At 38.9% G+C, this 15,675-nt stretch overlaps 1 protein-coding gene across 1 annotated transcript; it reads left to right on the top strand.

Moving 5' to 3' along the window:
* The first annotated feature begins 112 nt into the window (after positions 1-112).
* LOC121521919 (melanocortin-2 receptor accessory protein 2A-like) lies at positions 113-4,721 on the top strand. Its single transcript, XM_041806126.1, has 4 exons — positions 113-216; positions 316-453; positions 1,054-1,153; positions 4,250-4,721. Exons 2-4 carry the CDS (start codon positions 336-338, stop codon positions 4,719-4,721), a joined length of 690 nt encoding a protein of 229 aa, XP_041662060.1. The 5' UTR covers positions 113-216; positions 316-335.
* Positions 4,722-15,675: the final 10,954 nt, after the last annotated feature.

Here is a 15,675-nt window from a genome sequence, read left to right on the forward strand (position 1 = left end):
CTCTCTTTCACACTCCTGCTTTGCTTGCAAAACACAAGGATGGATGGATTTTTGCGAGATGGTAAAGCCATGGATCTTATGGCTTTTTATCACCTCTTTTGCTCGGGTTTATAAACAGAAGACGGAGTTGATATCCAAGGAGCTGTTTGCGTAATCCCCCAATTCACAGGCGGTGGATAACATCAACGCAGAGGTTTCCAGTCCCCGGAGCTTGTGGTTTGTAGCCAAAACTTTCTGGATACAAAAATATCACCATCTTAGCCCCCTTAGAACGGCTGGTTTTGATTTTGTTTTTTGTTGTTGTTGTTATTGTAGAGGTTGTGAAATCGTTGGAAATGTCCGCTATCCACAACCGGAGCCATACGAGCGCACGTCGCAGTGACTATGTGTGGCAGTATGAATATTACGACGACGAGGAGCCCGTGTCTTTTGAAGGACTTAAAGCGCACAGATGTAAGTTGTCACCCTCTTTCATTGCTTTTGCCGCCTTTTTACTTCATTAATATATGTGCGCGCGCCTTCCAACGCCGTCCTCCTTATGACCCTAAACTGAGCTTAAACCAAATTTATAAAAAATTTTGTGTAGTGACGCTTTGATAATGTCACCCTATGTTATCTAGTTGGAAAAATGGTTGACCGATCATGTTCTCAAACACATCAGAACCTACTGTTAGTGCTCATTAGGATGTTTCAGGGTCACTCACCTTTGGACTACTAATATATGCTAATTAATTTCCCGTGGCGCCTATTCTCTCTGGGCTGACACGTGCCTCCTGCTTAGGCTACAACAAATTATCTGTCTGCAGTAATTCATGCAGCACCTGTACTGCCAAGTTGTGCTTCTCTGATAATGGAAAGCCAATTAATGAAATCCCAAAGAACCATCAGCAAGCATCCAGACAAACTGGCAGCTGTAATCCTATTTTAGGAATACAGAATACTGACTTAATTACCATCCATGTGGCCCTGTGTGGAATTAAATCACAAGTAAGTGCAGAAAGGTGAGTTGGCTCAAAGCACTCTAATATGGCTCTATCTTCTCTGACATTTCAGACTCCATCGTCATTGGCTTCTGGGTCGGACTTGCTGTGTTTGTCATTTTCATGTTCTTTGTTCTGACGCTGCTCACGAAAACAGGAGCACCACATCAAGAGTGAGTATAACATTATGTGGTATCTGTGGTATCTGCAAGGGTTGTATCACTCAACATCAATGCAATACACAATCAGATAGACAGTATGATTCACTAAATGATGCATGGTATGAAAGATGAAGCAATACACATCCATGATATTTTATATGATATAATGAAGAATATACAGATTACAAGACATGAAACAATATACAGAATAAAAATGATAAAACAAAAGAAAAGTATTTGGTTACAGTGATAGGATTAATCATATAGAATGCATGAGATGAGACATAATAAATAAGACAAGACTCAATACAGATACATTACAGAATAAAAATACTACACATTACTGATTCCCAGATGTTTTGCTGAGGCACACTGGTGTGCCAGAGACAAGAGTGGGTATGTTACAACCATAAGCTATTTCTACAGAGCATACAACAACTAAAGACACTGTAACACAGGTTAAAGAGGATGTTTTGTGTGGATATGATAAGGTGTACCATGAGAATTTGGCTTTGTTATAGGTGTACCTTCAGCAAAAAAGTTGAGAGGGGCCTGGCTGCAGACCTTAGCTCTCAGATGCCCCCCTCTCTCAGACCACTGCTGTGAGACACTGCCTTTGTTGGGATGGAAACGACAGAATTTGCTGGTACAACGTACTTGCCATTTCAGATTTTTTTTTCTTTTTTTTTCAAATTTATCCATAAAGTCTGGCAGTTGCAAGCATGAAATAGCCACATTGCTAACTTTTTTATTGGTCTATTTGGCAGGGACAGATGCTGTATACATAGAGAACTGAACAACAATTTTCCATGTACTACACCACAGCAATTGTAGCTGATGCTAATTTCCAATGCCTGTCCCTGAGAGGGAATCATATAGAACATACAGAAAGCTTACTTACACGAGTCATTCAATGCTCTCCCTTCAATTAACTCCATATATTCAAGACTTGCATGTGTACAATGCATATCTTGTGCACAGATGCACAAACATGCATTCATACATTTGAAAATGAAGAAGAAAAAAAATCAAGTAATTAGAAAATATATTAATAAGCATCAAAGATACATCCAGGATTAAAACACCATCCATGCTAACAGCACCCCTACACATGACTACATGTTTGACTCACTTTTAAAAATTCCTTTAGTTTTGATTGAAAGTTTTGGTGACTTTGGTTTACTTTAAGGTTGGTAGGGAGTGTATTCCATATGTTAGCTCCCTTAATAGCAAAGGGCGTCTGACCTTTTAGCATCTTATCATCTAACATGATTTTACAGACTAAGCAAGATTTCATAAATACAACTTAAAAGGCCAAAGGTCATATCCAGGATTAAATAATTTATAGACCTGTTTTAGAAATAGTGACCCAAAAAGTGGCTCCCTACAGCCAAAGCTAATGTAGCTATGCAAGCTAAGTAGTTAATGATACTATGTAAGCCAATGTAGCTTCATTAGCTTTAGCTTTACAAGTGATTTAGCAAACGTAGCTAATACGAATGTAGCTACATCTGCTATGTAGTAAACATAACCAAAATAGCTATGTTAACTTCAGCGTGTAGCTTAAACTTACATAGCTGAAATAACTTTGTTAGATTTAGTTTTAGCTACATTAGCTTAGTTGCTATTTTACTTGAACAAAATGTGGGTTTGTTTTTACAGTCTTCAGCTGAATGTGCTACATAGCTTCATTAGCTTTAGCCTTAGCTTGAATAGCAGTGTTTTCATGGAGGACAAGATTTATTCCCACAAGCACACTGTTTAGTTTTTAAAAATGTTTTGTAGTCAGGTTTTACAGGTCAGATTTTGAATTTTTATCTTTTGGCATCCTAATCCTTTCCTTAACCCTTACCCTAACTTGATTTTATTTAGAGGTGTTACCATGCATCTCCATCCTGACTGAGCTGGTGTGTCACAGTGGGGTCTGCAAAGGGGAGCTTCTGCAGCCAGACTGGAAGTTTTAAATCCATTGCAATACAGGATATATTAAACAAAACATTACAATGCATAATACATGATACGATGCAAAACATGTTACATGATATGATACTCTATATGAAATGCAATATATGGCTACAATATAGATGTCATGATGCAGCAATTCTGGGTTGATAGTGCAAGAAATACATGTGAGATTTAATATTTGATTGACTAAAGAATACAAAATACCTCCAAAAAGGTCAAAAGCAGAAAATGTACAGTATTTAGGTTAAATCAGTGTTAGTTAAACCAGTGGTGTAGTTGTCCTGCAGGAGTTTGTGTACTCTTAATTTCTGCAATATTTCTGAAGCAACCCTTCCAGCAAAGGTTAAACCTGTCCAAAACACTGCTTTTTCATATGTAGTAAACCTAAAAATATGCGTATTTGCACATTGACACTCAGTTTCAGCTGCTTAAAGATCATCACAAATGATCAACTTCTTAAGCCTTACAGGATCTCATCAGGTCACCATATTTCATTAGAGTCATGAAGTTATCGGCCGAGTCAAACTGGCGTGAAAATCTGTTCAGAACACTCAAATGATCAATATTTGGCACCAGTGTTTTGTAGAGTCAGGGGGAAGATATATTTCAATATCAATATTTTGGCCTATTCTTGGTATCTGCAGGGTTAATTTTCTAAAGCTTTCACACCTCTCAGCTCAAAGCTGCAGCTTTCATGTCTGAAGGTGAATTCACGCAAAGTGGGACGCAGCAGTAATGAGCTTCACTGATGCTGTTCGAACTGATTTTTAAGCAATTTAATGATGATAAAAGGAAATTGTTCTGCGATGATCCAGGGTTATTGCTTTTGTTAAGATGTTATATGGGTTGCAGCTTAAATGGCAAAGGGGTAATGGCATTTAAGGGGAGATTAGCAGAGATACTAAATGAGAATTCCTTGATGTGACTTATGTTGGTGTTCCCCTTATTTTCTGTAAAAGATGTAGGGATAATCTAAGTATTGGTTTCTGTATAAGAGGACAAATTCACTTCAGAAATGATCTGTTATCTTCTATGTAGAGCTGCTTTTTTGGGGTGGGAAGAATGAAAATTAAAGGCCATTATGTTTCCAAAACCTTTTTCCTGTAATAGCCTAACACTGGATTTTTCTTTCTTTACTAACAGAAACCCCGACTCTGCTGAAAAGCGCCATCGACCAGGGAGCTGTATTGTAGACATTGACGGCCCCCAGGATGAAAATGACAAAGCCTTTTCTCGTCCGTTATTATCGGAAACCCGCTCTTACTTTCACTTCTACATCAATGAGGAGGATCAGGGCCAAAAAAAGCAGAAATCACAGGAAAAGTCAGTCGGTAAGCAACACGAGTCCTCGAACCTGCACAGAGCAATTAACTCCTCGAGGATCGATGACATGGAAGAGGATGTTGAGGAAGCTGAGAGACACCAGCCTCTGGAGGGACTACTAGAGGACAGTAAAAGCGACAGAGAAGGGGCTTTCTTTTCCCATTTCAACATCCCTAATTTTGTGAACTTGGAGCACAGTTCGAACCTCGGCGAGGATGATCTGCTGTATGAGCCGTCTGTCATACTGGAGCGCCAGTCTCACTCTCAGGATGCTCACCGTGAAATCCACTAAGAGTGGCTCTAAAAATATATCACAGTCATGGACGTAGTGGGATTGTACTGTTATTTTCTCTCCTTTTACACGGGTAATTTTTCACCTTACAGTACACGCATTCACCATCTCTCCTTTTTGTCTTGCAAAGCAGCCTTACAAAGCCTTTCAACAAGCACACCTTTTAATCAATTCAGTGATGGTCTACAATTCCATAATAAGCTGAGATAAGATGGCCTTTCTTCATGAAGATTAAATTGACACAGAATTGCGGCTCTTTCTTAGAGGCTGGAGAATTGGATGGCATTGACTAGATGGGTTTTCACTGAGAAAATAAGAGGACTGAAATCAGAGGGGGGGGATACTTCTCTTGTAAAATTGGAAAATAGATGTTATTTCTAACAGGAAAAGACACTACAAGATTGTATTAAATAAAAATAGCTTTTTGGGGCCTTGCGGTTAGGTCACAGCCCATGTATGCAGGTGGTCAGGGTTTTTCATTGCCCTCTCTCTCATCCCTGTTTCCAACTCTATCCACTGTCTTCTGTCTACAATAGGACACATCATTCTTCGTCACACTCAGGTTGGATGAATCTTTTCTCTCCTTCCACAAAGCAAGGCGACAGTTGGGGTAACATCAGTATAATTTGACTGATGCTGTTGTCATGCATGCAATGAGGCTGTTTGATATGTTCTTTTCTCTCATTTGGCGACGCTGTGAACATATTCTATTACACACAGCATTGATGTAAAGGTAAAAACTGTCAATATGCAGATAAGGATGAAATCATGAGTCAAAATTCAAAAGTTTTATTTCCCAAGTGCTGTTAATCAGAGCAAGGATTTTTTACAAAGCTTTTTTCAAACGTGCTGGTTTTATTTTGGATGCATACAGTAGCAAAATGATTCCAATCAGGAGATCATAATCCGAGTTTATTTAACAAATTTTAAAGAAAGAGAAATGTGCAAAGTCTTTGTCAATTTGAATCTATCATGATGACTTCATGTGGAGCAGGATCAGATGAGGAGTAGACTTCTGAGAAGCTGGAGGTAGCTGGGGTGGAGGAGGGTTGCAGCATTCACAATGAAACAACAGTGACTGTGTGAATCTGAAGGTGCGAATAAAGGGAGTTGACTTCATTTTTTTTTTTATTTCGTCAAATCCTATGTATGTGAGTGCCCACAAGACACGAGAGGGGAGGGGCCACTTCCTCCCACAACTGGCATTACAGTCAGTTGTCCACAAACATGGCTGAGATTGACTGCACTGAGAGGATTGCTGCTTTGTATCTGCTGTGACAAAGTGATGGACAAAAGTTTTCAGAACTTACCAGGCAATCCAACCTCCTCACTCCTTTTCCTCCAAGCAAACTCCTTTTTATTCCTGTGCCAGCAGAACAGGCACGTTGTGTTGTATAGCGCAGGGTAGCCACAGACAGACACCACAAGTTTCTCCATTATCTGGTTGAATGAACCTCCTCAACCCCCAGCTTGGTCCTTCAAGGATCCTCTGATGACGTTTGTGAAATCTCCATGCTGATTGGGTCGTTGTTTTGCTGGAAGACACAGTGATGACCCAGACCCAGTTTTGCTGCTGACTGCTTGAGGTTTTCTTTAAAAATCTTCACATATCTTTCTTCTTCTGAGGGTGTCTCTGCTTCTGAAGCATTTCCTGGTCATGGCTAGAGGGATTGTCTTCTTTGAGACTACAGTTCCTGACTTGTCAAAGTCGTTCACTTGTGCCTAGACAGTTGTTCTGGGGTCTTTACACACATCTCACACAAGTATTCTTTTCACAGTTTCACAGTCAAGTCTTTCTCTTCCTACCTCTGCCAGGCTTGTTCTGGACTGTGTGGCTCTCATTGTATGTCTTGATGATACTTCTCACTCCAGTTCTTGGCACTTAAAAATGCTGTGATAACTTTGTATATCCTTCTGTATATTATAAGAGGGCTTATAATTTAGGCCCTGGTAGTTTTGTTTTTTGTGAAATAATTTTGTTTCTGTGTGCAAAGTAAAATAATGCAATCATCTAGAATAAAACTAGGATGTAAGATGTGTTCAAATCTGTGCACTGTTTAAGTATATTTTGGGGAATGCTTTGAAAAACTGTTTACCATGGTTGAGCCGATCATTTTGGCCTCATCTGTAAAGTGATGTAGTAATATCCTAAAATTCCCAACTATGTAAACATTTCTGTTATCACTTCTGGTTCCATCATATATAAGGCTACTAGATTTTTGAATGAGTTTTCCCCTCAATGCTCAAATTAAGGTCTGTGGTAAACACAAGCTTTTATCCCTACAAAATAAAGCTCCCTACTCTTGAATTTGAAGCTTTTCCATGTCTTACAAAATGTACTTGCTAACAAATAGACAAATAGGACTCATCTTTGCATGAAAACTATAGCAGTAGTACAGAACTGCCACAAGAACTGATCTCTATAAAACAGATTTCTACAAAAATATTCAATTAAACAAAAATATGTAATGTAAACTAGGGGAATACTTAATTATTCATCCCCTTAAAGTGACTGAGCTAATTCAACAAAAGTCCTTCCAATTGGTGCTAGTAGTCTAGTAGTAGAAATGGACATCACCTGAGAACAGTGAATGTGTTTTAAGTGATTGTAGTATAAAGACACCTGTGTCAGGAAGGTGCAGTCACTGGTTAATTAGTATTCCTGGCTACCATTACACAATGAAGACAAAAGAACACCCCAAGCAACTCAGAGAAAAGGTTATTAAAAAGTAGAAGTCAGGGGATGGATACAAAAAAAATTCGAAGGCACTGATCATCTCCCGGAGTTCAGTTAAATCCATCATCATGAAATGGAAGGAATATGGGGCCTGTGTAACTCTGCCTGGATCAGGCTGTCCTCACAATCTGAGTGATCATGCAAGAATCAGACTAGTGAGAGAGTCCACCAAGACACCATTGACTTCTCTGAGGAGTTTCAAGCTTCAAGCCACTTTGAAGAAGATTTTTTGGTCTGATGAGACCAAAATAGTGCTTTTTGACCATCAGATGACATGTCATGTTTGGCTGACACCAAACACACCATCTCCACTATGAAGCAGGCGGCAGTATCATGGTGTGGGGATGCTTCTCAGCAGCCAGCCTGGAAGGCTTGTAAAGGTAGAGGATAAAATAAATGTGGCAGAAGATAGTGAAATACTTGTCTACAATCTTATTCAGTCTGCAAGAGAACTACGATTTGGGAGAGGATTTATTTTCCACCAAGACAATGACCAGAGGCATACAGCTAAAACTCCACAGAAATGGTCTGAAGACAACAAGGTAAATGTTATGGAGTGGCAAAGTCAAAGCCCAGACCTCAATCGAACAGAGAAATTGTGACTAGACTTTAAAAAGGGCTTTTCACACCCAACCGCCTTACATCCTGACCTAGCTTAAGCAGTTTTGCAATAAAAAAACCCAAATTTATGGTTCCTTTAAGCCTTTCAGTGGAAGTAATACTTATGGTTTGTAAGAGGCTCTAATCTGACTGACATTAATAAATCAAATTATAATGTGTAACTTAAAAATCATCAGCTTTGATCAGTGGTGTGGTGTTGCCTGCAAGAGTGGGTGAACTCTCATTTAATGCACCTCACTTTTTCAGTGATCCATTTAGCATACAATAAACAGCCTGTACAGAAGACTGTTCTTGCATATTTAGAACTAAAAATAGATAGGCCTTTTGTACTTGCACATTGACCCTCAGTTTCTGCGTTTTGACTTCATTTAGAAAGGGTCATTATAATACTATGCTGAGGGAGTCAAACTGATAGAAAACAGTACTGCCTGTACTGACTGTTTTTCTTACCAAACCAAGCTTGAGGGTAATAAAAGTACAGGTCATTAAAGTATAATCAAGCCCAGAACTAAATGATGGGCATTATAGGGTTTTAGAAGTGGTTATACATTATGGAGACTAAAAAACATGAGTTGGTTAAAATTCTTGCATATATCCCACTCCAAAAAGTACAAAGGACTCTTTATCAACACACAACTTGGGTCCGATCTAAAAAATTTAAGAGGTTTTTACTTGACCTTTACCAAACCCTCCCAGCAATTTTTATGTAAGTCATGCCAGGTCTGCAACCCTTGCTGACAGCTGAACAAACAAAAACACTGAGAGCTTATCCACCTTGGTAATGACCATTTTCAAGCACATTTCCCTTGAGAGCTGGAGGAGACGAAAGGTGTTTAATTGCCGTTTTCAAAGTGGTTACTACGTATAAAAGTATCTCTGTTAATATGAATGTAAATGGAATAAAAGTGTTATTAGGGAGATGTGATGTAACTGCTCTGTCCAAAGCTGAATATTAACTTTTACCAAGCAATGCTGTTTTGTTTGTTACTTAATTCACGGAGAAATCACCGGCAATGTCAAAGCAAATTGAATTACTTTCAGTCACATCAGGTGATATTAAGTAAAGGAACATTGTGAGCTATTATAGTCCATTACCAGTAAATGCTCAGGCTTCATACATTTAGCTGCTGGTGGGATGTGATGGGAATAACAGCAAATCATTCAACATCACCAGGGAAGCGACTCCAACAAATCCGCTTTTTTCAGACTTTGACAAACAGCCCATTAGTGCCCTTTTTGTGACGCATCAGGGAAAATTAATGCTCAGTCACTCTGTTCTCCATTCTTTGAGAACACATCTCTTATTTACAGAAGACAAGAAGCTGTGACAGAGAAAATTAGAACAAATGTATCTAATTAGATCTGTAGAATCATTATGAGGTGTGGGATGTTGTGATATGGTTGTCGGTCATTTTGGGGTGGTAAATGATGAAGTCTTCAAATAAACTAAAAAATGGCACATTGTAATGAAGAAGTCATGCTTCTACCTTTTTCCCCTCCTGAAAACCTACCGTGGAAATATGTCCACATTCATGTGAGAAAAATTGCTACAATTGTCCCTAATCATTAAGGTGTCCAAGTACTGGAGTGTTCCATTCAGAAGGTACTACTCAGAAGTGCTTTCAGAACCACTCCTGTCACCAGTGGGTCATTACAAAACAGTTACCAAGAGTTCAGAGCACAGCTGGGGTGCCTCTTGCTTTAAATCAGTGGCAGCAGGGTTCACATAGTCCAGAGTTGTGTGTGGGCATGTGTCAGAATTTCTGAGGTGATGTAATGTTGGGCTTTTAATCAGGTTGACATTGGGATGTCTAATTCTTCGAAGGATTTCTTTTTCAGATGAGTAATTTTCCCTCACACATAGAGTAGAAGCTTTGTTTTCAACACAATTGCTGTCACGACCTTGCTTCTGAATGGAAGTCCTAATTTGAAGCATCTACAAATGATATTGGAGATGGTTGTGGGGGTGATGTGGGACTAGGCGATGAAGGACAAGCAGCGGTGAGTCACGCTCTTGTTTATTTTCTGAGTGAGAGGGTGTTTAGTCAGCCATGTCCACTGTAGCATCTCAAACACAACAAAGCTGCTGGCGAGCCCATTAAGCAAATTCTAGAGAAATAATGTTTTCACGCCCAGTCAGTTCAGTCAATCATTCTTTCTTTTTATAGGCCTCCTTCATAACCCAAGTTATCTCAAGACACTTTTCCAAGAGGGCAGGTCTAGACCATACTCTCCTGTGTGGTCTATAATAATAATGACCAGCGCTAAACACCATAAGCACAGAACTAGCAGTTCTTAGCCCTGTTACAGTGCTGAAAAAAAAACCTTCCCTTAAGGGGCTGGAATCTCGAGCAGACCAAACTCATGTTAACAGCCTTCTGCCAAAGCGGTGCTGGGGATGGAAAGGGGTGGGAGAAGGGGTAAGGGTGGGAGAAAAGCAGGAAGGGTAGAGGGACAAGAGAAACAACAAAACAACAAAAGACAAATTTATGGCTGACATTTGTAGGGTATGTTTATAACATTAGTAATGATGGTAACAATATGGGAAGAATTAGTAATACCAGCTATAACTGACTGAAAACAAAACAGAGCCATTACTAGTAGTCTCCCGGTTAGTGAAATGGAGATCACCTGAGAGCAGTGAATGTGTTTCAAGTGACTGTAGTATGAAGACACCTGTGTCAGGAAGGTGCAGTCACTGATTAATTAGTATTCCTGGCTACCATTACACAAAGAAGACAAAAGAACATCCCAAGCAACTCAGAGAAAAGGTTACTGAAAAGTAGAAGTCAGGGGATGGATACAAAAAAATTTCCAAGGCACTGAACATCCCCCAGAGTTCAGCTGAATCCATCATCAAGAAATGGAAGGAATATGGGGCCTGTGCAACTCGATCAGGCTGTCCTCACGATCTGAGTGATCATGCAAGAATCAGACTAGTGAGAGAGTCCACCAAGACACCATTGACTTCTCTGAGGAGTTACAAGCTTCAGCAGCTGAGATGGGAGAAACTCTGCATACAACAACTGTTGCCCAGGTTCATCACCAGGCAAAGCTTTATGGGGGAGTGGGAAGGAGTAAGCCACTTTTAATGAAAACTCAGATTAAATCTGGACTAGAGTTTGCCAAAAGGCATGTGAAAGAATCCATGGTCAAGTGGAAGAAAATTCTTTGGTCTGATGAGACCAAAGGGATGTTTTTTGACCATCAGATGAGATGCTTGGCAGACATCAAACACTGCACATCCCCACAAACACACCATCCCCACCATGAAGCACATTGGTGGCAGCATCATGCTGTGGGGATGCTTCTCAGCAGCCAGCCTGGAAGGCTTGTAAAGGTAGTTGCTAAAATGAATGTTGCAAATTTTAAGAAAACCCTTGATGACAATCTTATTCTGTCTGCAAGAGAACTACAGCTTGGGAGAAGATTTATTTTCCATCAAGACAATGACTTGAATTATACAACAAAAGCTCCACAGAAATGGTTTAGAGACAACAAGGTGTATGTTCTGGAGCAGCCAAGTCAAACCCCAGACCTCAATCCAATAGAGAAATTGTGGCTGGACTTGAAAAGGGCTGTTCACACCTTATCCCCATACAACCTGACAGAGCTAGAGCAGTTTTACAAAGAAGAATGGAATAATGCAGTGTCAAGATGTGCAAGCCTAATGAAGATCTATCTACACAGACTCAGCGCTGTGATTGAAGCAAAAGGTGCAAATACTTAATACTGGTTAATATTAATGCTGTCACTTATTATATATATATATATACTGACCATGATTGATTTATACAACCTATTAAAGGGTAAAATATCCAAGGGGGTGAATACCTTTAAAAGCCACTGTATGTGTAAAGTTATGGTGTAAAGTCCACACTAAATGTCACATTAAATCAAGTCAAATTATAACTTAGTTTGTGGCACTGCCAGGTTGCACCATGGAGATTCAAGGTTCATCTTATCAATCTGAGTGTAACATCCAAACAAACTAAAATATTGCTGCTAGCAGCTGAAAGCATTTTCAATGCATTGTTTGTTACATTGCTGACTCTAGAGTCAGATTGTCTGTGAAGACAACAGCTGAAAATAACCCGCTCACTGCCAATTAACAGCAATGAACATACATGTAAGCTATGTCAAAGGGTTAATGATTAGATGATAACTAAAGCCTAAGGTTTACAGCCAGCCTTTAACAAGAGTGACAGCTGGTAATGAAATAGTCATCTACATAAGGTAATTCAATGGAGGATATTGTCTAAGCTCTTGGAAAATAAGAGCACGAGTGCAAAGAGAGTCATCATACATTTCTGAGGGATGTAATCAATCACAGAGAATGTACTGAGGACACCAGACAGCCAGTAAAGGGTTAGGGTTTTCTATATTCAGAGCAAACCTGCAGGACCTGCTCTTAACTGAGACTTCAAAGGGTGCAGTAAGTATCTACAACCAGCGGGTGGGGCAGTGGGGTAAATACAAGTTTGCCATTTGCTCTTTCTCCTAAATGCCCCTGGGCGGTCTCAGCAGGCAACGTGGTTGACAGTTTGTGAGTTGCAATGACACCTCAACAAATGAGGAGCAGTGGGTAAGCCAATTAAAGGCAGAGAGAAAGAAAAACAGGCTTTTTGTTAAAGCTGATTATACTGAGATCAAGTGGGTGTTGGAAAAACAATGCCAGCCTAGTGGTATTCATAGGTTTAGTTGTAGGGGAACAAGAAGGACACCCTCTTGTGATGGATTTGAGTGTATGTTAAAATAAGAGCAAAGGCAATGTGATACAATACTTCACAGCTTCTATGAGTGTTTCAAAGACAAAGAATGAAGATGAATGCCTCATCATCAGTTCTTTTCATCTTTTCAATTACCACTTACACAACGAAGGCAAACTCGAACATTGATATTCAAAGTCAAGCACCAGTTTTCCAGACGCAGCTATTAAAGTGTAAAATCATATTCATCTGGGTCACTGAAACAACTGAAGTGTCAGGTGGATGTCAATGAGGAGATTTGAAAAAATGAACACAAACTCATCTCATATAGTCTTCAGGTCTCGTTTGCATTATTTGCAGGAAAAGTGCAACGAAATCTCAAACATTAGCTTTTCAATTTCCTCATGTCACCATCAATGTAAAGGGACATTTCTAAGAGAGGGTGTAGAGCAGCGTAGGCAACCTTCTGAAATCTCATACTGTATGTCAGACTTACTTTCATTTTAAATTGTTGAGCTTTGTTACAACAGATTTCAAGAGTCTTTTTTGAGACTGTAGATAATAAAGCATGAAGACATAAATGTTACAACTCTGTTTTGTTATTTTTAAAATCAACAGGCTTCTACATAGAGGAGTAACTGACAAATGTATGATTCTTTGATGTTATAGTAAAAACCCAATTACAACTGATACCACATGACACCATGATATGACATTAGGATATGATAAAAAACCATCATACCATACCATATCACAACATACCATATGGCATGGTAGGGGCAGGACACGGCAACATACAATTTGATAGAAACAATACATCAAAATACAGTACAACTGGATATGACACCACATGAAACAATACGATACTGAACAGTGCAATACTGCACCACACGATGATATGATATGATATGGTTGGAAACAATAGTATACCATACAATATGATTTGATACTATATGATAAAATGCAACATGACAAAATACCATATCATACCATATGACAGCGCACAGTATGGTATGGCACAAAACAAGAGGATATGATAGGACATGAAATGATACTGCACCACACAATAACATTTGATACAATAACATACAATACAATATGACATGATTCAAAACAATATATTACAACATGACACAATACAATATCTGAGGGTACAACAGGATATGATACAGTACAGCATAGGATACGATATGGGATGGCACCATACGATACAAGGCAATACAATGCAATACGAATACGACACGATATGAAATGATACTACATGGTATGACATGATAAAGTATGATGAAAGATGATACAGCACAGCATATGATATAGTGGCTTTCAAACATTTTTTCCTAAGGCACATGTAAGATCAAGCCTAAACCCAAGGCACACCACATTCATATTCATGCAAAAAAGCCTCTTTTATATGTTACAGTATCTTTAGTTTTTGTGTAATTGTAGTATTAAGGTACAGTTGTCCAATTTCCACAATACACCTAGGCGTACCTCCATTTTATGCTATACAATACATGTTACACTACAAAATGACAGGACACAATCCGATATGATACGATTAAATGCCATACAACATGGTGTGATATGATACAACATGATCTGATATATACAATACAATATGATACAAAGCAATACAATACAATACAGTGTGAAATGATACGATACGATATAACAATATAATACAATACGATATGATACACTCGCATACAACAGGATATGATTCGGTACATTATAGGATACGATATGGTATGTCTCCATACAATACAATATTATAAAAACCAATACAATATCATATGATAGGATACACTTTTTTTTCTCTTGGGAAGATTAATCATGGGCTCCTAGTGCTGCCATCAAAGTGAAACCAGCTCAGAGCAAAGATTCGTGACACACCAAGGCTGTCTTTAGAACAATTGCAGCACTGTGAACTAAGCCGTAGCAGCTTGAATAAGGCCAACTGACAACTTTGTCTGCAATTCAGTTTGCCATGTCATCAATAGCTGGTTAGATCATAAGGTATGTCATCGATCTGTGAACATGAAGTACTCAAAGACTGGTTCCTCTTGTTTTCAATGTTTTTGCTTTTAAAAAGGAAACAGAATGCAACTGTGGCTAGGAACTCACTCTCACCGTTCTCATTCTAGTTACAATAAATACTGCTACAAGACAGGTGTGAAAAGTGGAAGTGAAATATGAAACATGAAGAGTCGTAGCTATGGTAATGATACATTTACTTTGATTGTAGTAGTTTGACCTTGCAGGCTTTCAGAACATCTTGGTAAAGTAGATATGACAGTCTGCATTGGCCCCAAGTGTACATGCATTAATACATTTGATTGACTCAATTTTCCTGTGATAACAAGTACTCCTCTGTTGTTTTCTTGAACTCATGACTTGTGTGTCTTTTCATGTTGCGATAAAACAAACCCAGTGATAACAGGATGATTTTCCAGCACTTGAGAAAACAAAACATTATGCTAGTCACTGTGACAGACCCCAGCATAATAAACCATGCTTCGCTGTGCCACACTAATGAGGGTAGGTTAAGCCTGTTTCTATGTTTATGTGTTTTTTTCTTCTCTGAGTGTCCAATTTAAACATGCCATGGAAACCAACATAAACCACTCATTATTATGCGAAATGAAATAAATAAAATGTATTGATGCATGTTACTTAAGCTCTCCATAATTATCAGAGGGAAATGGTAGATACATTTGTACATGTGGGTGTCTGCAGCCACACATGTATAAATCAGTAACTCATTTGGGTCACCCACATCACAAATGACCCTGTCCATGTTTCCTTGGATCATTACACTAAAAAATCTTAATGCTTTCTGATTACACTTGGAAATGTATTATTAAGCCCGGCATGTAGCCATTTTTAC

This window comes from Cheilinus undulatus, linkage group 14, assembly GCF_018320785.1.
Source record: "Cheilinus undulatus linkage group 14, ASM1832078v1, whole genome shotgun sequence".
NCBI lineage: Eukaryota > Metazoa > Chordata > Actinopteri > Labriformes > Labridae > Cheilinus > Cheilinus undulatus.

What these genes read in the sequence shown, in the direction of transcription:
- LOC121521919 (XM_041806126.1), top strand. Translation starts at nt 336, where the DNA reads ATGTCCGCTATCCACAACCGGAGCCATACGAGCGCACGTCGCAGTGAC. An exon ending in AGGACTTAAAGCGCACAGAT is followed by an intron (nt 454 to 1,053) that starts GTAAGTTGTCAC and finishes CTGACATTTCAG; the next exon opens with ACTCCATCGTCATTGGCTTC. An exon ending in ACAGGAGCACCACATCAAGA is followed by an intron (nt 1,154 to 4,249) that starts GTGAGTATAACA and finishes CTTTACTAACAG; the next exon opens with AAACCCCGACTCTGCTGAAA.